Below are 5968 nucleotides of genomic sequence, written 5' to 3'. Positions count from 1 at the left end.
TAATTAGGTTGTGGTATTTCTGTAAACAAAAGCTTACATATATGCTCACATATCGTATGCTATAGACCTTCCTTAATAGTGTGTGATTTTTTAGGAAAATTTTCATGTATAATTAAAAAAGAGAAAATGAGAAAAGAGAGAAATAAAAATCAAATCAAAACAAAACAAAGCTGTTAAAAAAAAAAAAAAAATCGTCTCAGACATTCTGAGCTTCACACACGTGAAGTTTGCACTAATCTTCCCAATGATGTGGACTCCATCCTGTTGACAACAACTCATATTTGTCGTAGTAATACCTCACAAATTCTCTCTCATCCACCTCACACATTTTGCCTCAAATTTTGATCCAAAATAATTAATTAATGTGGAGGGCCTATTGAGATATGATACAGTGACTTTGATTTTTTTAAACAAATAATTTAGAGTTGATGGTTGCCCATGGCCCTATGGGTCATTTCAGTACAAACATCATTATTGTGGTCCAAATAATTCTGGGAAAATAATACATGAACTTCAACTTATACTCCCTACTTGTATTTTCTTACACAAAAGTTTGATGTTGATATTTTTTCTAAGACCCACAAGATGAAGATAGCCTATTATATCTTACCACGTCAGGGAGTAAAAGTGCTGAAGTAGATAATGGGAGTCCATGTAGTAGAACTCATAATTCAGAGTTGATGGTTGCCTATGGGGCATTTCAGTACAAACTCAATTATTGTAGAATACTATACATTATGCCATAGAATAATGAAACTTTAACCCAATGGGGTAGCTCAAGTGGCAAGTGAGCTCTTTTTATGGGGAAGAATTTCGGGAGAACCCGAGTTTGATTTCCACAAGCGACGATTCTCCTTGGAGCAGCTCCTGTGCCTCTCGGAGCGAACGCGGGAACCCTTAAAAAACTAAGGATTTGACCCTCAACTATAGCTTCCTTAGTTTTTTTTTTTTGTTTTTTTTTTTTTTTGTGGGTCACATGGTTAGTAGGAAAATAAAAATAATAAAAATATAAAATAAAAAATTCACGTGACATCCCAATCAGCAAAAACCTGTTGGTAACCTGTTAAAAAGGCTAATTGCTCCTTTTTTACAGCATGGATGAATTTGGAGCTTATTGGAGTTTGATGATTTAATTGCTATCCCCCAAATAGTTTAATGACCTATTTGTACCTTTTCTTTTTTCTTTAATCCAAATAGTTCAATGACCTATTTGTACTTTTTCCCTTTTCTTTAATCCTTGCATATTTTTGGTTGTCTGATGTCATTATGATGATTTGAATTTTAGAAGCTTAGAAACACGACCAAAACATGCTTATATGCTTGAATTGTCTACCCTCAAAGTTAACTACCCACTATCATAAGATGCTTTATGTTGTATGTTAGACTCAATGTTACTAACTTCTCATAGTAGTCAGAGATTTGTTTTATATGTATGAAATATTGACAAAAAAAAAAAAAAGCTTTAGATGAGAGTTTTATTTATATATACCTGTAAATCTAAAATATTTTAGAATTTAGTGATTGGTAAAATAAATAAATTTTAATTTGCAGTTTGATTATTAAAACTAATTTTATGGAAAAAAAACACATAATATATACATGTATATTATAAAATTAAAATTTCAATGTCAATATTGTTATGACTCAGTGTTTTGATTACACTGAAAGTGGTTTTGTTTCATTTATATTTAGGAAGTATGACTACATTTTTTATACACTGTGACAACATCTCATTTGAAAATTTTTTGATTTTGAGAATCCTTTATGCTTAAAGGTTATTATTTTCATATTCTGTTCAACAGTAGAGTTTTAATGTGGATGAACTATTTATTTGTAAATTTATCTAAAAAAGTCTCTATTTCCACCTTCACAAATTATTATTACCTTTTAAAATGTAAAATTTCCTAAAACTTCAAGTTTCATGTTTTTCGAAATCTTTAATTACCTTGTTCATCATGTACATTTTCTAAGATGTAATTGATGAATAGAATAAACATTGAACATTTCATGGTGTTCAATAGTATTAATAATATATTCATGAATAACGAAAAAGATGACAGAGGAAAATCTCTCTCCAAAAAACAGCGAAGAATAGGACCTTCTTGATCGCAGTACCAAGAAGACGAAAACATCAACTGAATCCCCAATGGGAGAAGCTGTCCAGCCTCCGGCAAACCCTACACCGGAGAACTCTACTGAAACACTTTCATTTAAACAGATTGTAGCAAATGAGACCGACACAGAAGCGGTAAACCAGAATGATCTAGATCTTATCTCTGACGATGAGGAAAAGGATCCAGACGAAGAGGTAGATGGAGGTTGCCCAGTCATCCGCCTCACCAAGGAGGAGAAGTTGAGACTACGTAGCAAATGGAAGCAAACCCTTATTGTGAAGGTGTTGGGGAGATCTATTGGATACGCATACTTGCTGAGAAGACTAACAACGTTGTGGCATCCAAAAGCCAGAATGGAGCTGATAACCATTGAAGGGGGTTACTTCTTGGTAAAGTTTGCATCGATAGAAGATTACGAGTTTGCAAAATACGGGGGCCCTTGGATGGTTTTGGAACACTATCTAATTGTTAAAGAATGGGTTCCAAACTTTTATCCGCTCACTGATAGAACGGAAACGGTAATAGTATGGGTGCGTTTTCCATGTTTATCGGCGGAGTATTATGACCACAAGTTTCTTATGAGGGTAGGTGCGAAGATCGGTAGGCCTATCAACATCGACACGACGACAAGCTTGGTGTCACGGGCAATGTTTGCGAAAATCTGTGTTGAGGTGGATATTACTAAACCACTGCTATCAAAGTTTACATTAAGGAGGAAGGTAAGGGGAATCACATACGAGGGTTTGCACTGGATCTGTTTTAAGTGTGGTACGTATGGTCATGGTCTTGAGACGTGCCTGCAAAACCAAGATCAAGCTGAAAGCGGGGAGGAAAGGACGGGGAACGAAGGTGGCGGACACTCGCCGGCGGTGGAGGGTAACGGGGACAACGGTCAAAGACGCATGAATGGAAAGAAAGATAACAGTAAGGAAAGAATGTATGTCAGACTAGAGATTACGGATGATTATGGCTCATGGATGGTAGCTGAGCGAAAAGGAAAAAGGATCGCAACAAATCCGGAAAGAAATCAGACGTAGGGCTACGGGTATGGAAAGAAGGATACGCAGAAGACTGTGAAAGGAAAAGAAAAAGTAGGGATGATTTCAGGGTCACGATATGCCAATCTAATGGAAGTAGGGATGATTTCAGGGTCACGATATGCCAATCTAATGGAGGAAAATTTGGGTGAGGAGTCATCAGTACCCATGCAGGAACATGCAACAGCAACAGAATCAAGTGAGAAAGAAAAGGGAAACGTAACACAAAAAACAGAATCAAGTGAGAAAGAAAAGGGAAACGTAACACAAAAAGGGACATCTAATACGAGCAACACTAGAGGAAAGAGACCTGCAATACAAATCTCTGAGAAACAAATTGAGGGGAACAATAAATATGGCAAGCATAAGGTGGCAGTCGGGGGCTCCGGTTCGAAAAACAACAGTACAACGAAACAGAATTACCAGAGGAAGACACCCAATCAAGCGGGGGCAGCGAGTGAACACACCCTAGTCCAAGGAAACATCACCGGAGCTAAGACAACGACAGTGGTAGGTTCTGACGCTGGTACGTGCTCTGCCGACATGCTCACAATCGAAAAGGACACGTTGGAGCACCATGGTGACCCCCCCGACAGGAGGACAGTGACTGGAAGTCCCTAAACGAAGGAGAAGTCTTTGAGGACAGTCTTGATGGCGTGGATGAGAGTGCTATGGAAGTGGAGCTCTGAGGCGCCTTGCCTTCTGTGTCTCCTATTTTTTTTCCTGGTTTGCTTTCTTGCCTTTGCGTTTTCTTTTTGTTTTGCTGTGTTCCGCCTTTTCTTTTTCTTTGTTTCCCATGAAGGTCATCACATGGAATTGTCAAGGAGCAGCCTCTAAGAGTTTTCTTCGAGCTGCTAAATGGATTGCAAACAACCATAAACCGGATTTCTTCTGCCTTTTGGAGACGAAAATTTCGGGGGTAAATGCGGATAACGTATGTAAGAAAATGGGTTTCGAAGGGGTTCAGTGGTGGCATTTGGATCCTCTGGAAGGACGGTTTTTGTGTTGATGTGATAAGCTCTAATCCTCAATTTATACATATGAAGATCAATGACAATAGTGGTTTAATATGGAGTCTAACGATAGTGTATGGAAGCCCGTCTCTACACCTTAGAAGACGCCTTTGGAGTGCCTTATCTAGCACCGATATGAACATAAGTGGCCCCTGGTTAGTAGCGGGAGATTTTAACGCGGTAGTGAACACTGAGGAAATCTCCAATCCGGAAAACCCGGGGGTGCACCGCAACAACGATTTCAAGAACTGGATTTTCGAAGAAGCTTTAATGGACTTGGGTTTCTCTGGACAGAAATTTACTTGGAAAAGAGGGCAAGAGTGCGGAACGTTCAAAGGCGCTCGACTTGACAGAGCGCTTGGTTCCATGGATTGGATTGATAGCTTCTGTAATACCGAAGTAACACATTTGCCTATGGTAAATTCAGACCATTGTCCAATTTTGATCAATACTGATGGAAGAAAGAAAACTAGTTCGAAAACTTTTAAGTTTCAAGGGGCATGGACGCGACACCCAAAATTCCTGCAGGAAATTAAAGAAAACTGGAACAGAAATGATACGGTTTGGAGTAATAGAGAGCATGTCGCAAACAAGCTGGTCGAATGGAACAAGCACACTTTTGGAAATATTCATGCAAAAAAGCGCCAAATTCTGAGAAGATTGGAAGGAATCCAAAAATGTCTCGACAGTACTCGCCACTCGGGCCTTTTTAAACTGGAAAGAAAGCTCAGGGCCGACCTTGATGAAGTCCTACACCAAGAGGAAGTTCTTTGGTATCAACAAGCCAGGGAGGATTGGATTGCCTCGGGAGACAGGAACACAAAATTCTATCATGCTGCTACGAAGATATAAAAAAAGCTAGGAAAATGGGGTACAAAATCCTTGATAGTTGCACCCAGCAAGTGCTTAATGAGAATGACACTGCAAAACATATAATGAATTTTTTCAAGAACATCTTCACCAAAGATTGCGATACTGTGAGGGAAGGCACACTGAAAGGAAAGTTTCCTGTCATTAGTGGGATGGAATGGAATAAATTCCATGCTCGGTTCACTATTGATGAAGTTAAAGCAGCTCTGTTTGATATGAGCCCGCTCAAAGCCCCGGGTCCGGATGGTTATCATGCTTGTTTTTACCAAAGAGCCTGGCAGGTTGTTGGTCAATCAATTTACAAGCAATTTAATGTGTTCATGGAATCTGGAAATCTTGAGGAGGGAATGAATGACACTCTTGTTGCCCTTATACCAAAAGTCAGCTGCCCGATGAATGCCAGCCAGTTTCGCCCTATCAGCCTGTGTAATGTCATCTACAAGATTATCACAAAAGCCTTGACCAATAGAATCAAACCTATCCTTACAAAACTCATCAGGCTGGAGCAAAGCAGTTTTGTTCCTGGTCGTCAAATAACGGACAACATACTGGTGTACCAAGAAGTCCTACACTCGAAAAAGCCTATGATAGGCTGGATTGGGATTTTATTAGGGAGACCCTTACGAAAGTTGGTATGAATGGGGAGTGGATCCGAAATATTATGACTTGCGTGACGACGACAAAACTAAGCATTCTTTGGAACGGAAAATAACTCGATCCAATTGTACCCACCCGAGGCATAAGACAAGGAGATGCCATCTCGCCTTACTTATTTGTGCTATGCATGGAGCGTCTTAGTCATTTAATCAAGGAAGAAGTCCAGAGAGGCAAATGGAGGGGCATCAAACTTAGCAGGAATAGCCCCCTACTTACTCATCTGTTTTTTGCTGATGACTTAGTCCTTTTTGCAGAAGCCTCCCAGGACCAAATTACG

At 39.3% G+C, this 5968-nt stretch overlaps 1 protein-coding gene across 1 annotated transcript; it reads left to right on the top strand.

The window, feature by feature from the left end:
- The first annotated feature begins 2146 nt into the window (after positions 1-2146).
- Positions 2147-3151, top strand: LOC116004749. The gene has a single exon (XM_031244910.1). It carries the CDS (start codon positions 2147-2149, stop codon positions 3149-3151), a length of 1005 nt encoding a protein of 334 aa, XP_031100770.1.
- The last annotated feature ends 2817 nt before the right edge of the window (positions 3152-5968 follow it).

The sequence above is a fragment of the Ipomoea triloba genome, chromosome 14 (assembly GCF_003576645.1).
Source record: "Ipomoea triloba cultivar NCNSP0323 chromosome 14, ASM357664v1".
NCBI classification, from domain to species: Eukaryota; Viridiplantae; Streptophyta; class Magnoliopsida; order Solanales; family Convolvulaceae; genus Ipomoea; species Ipomoea triloba.
The sequence above is the reverse complement of the archived record's forward strand: the minus strand, read 5'-3'. Positions and strand labels throughout refer to the sequence as shown.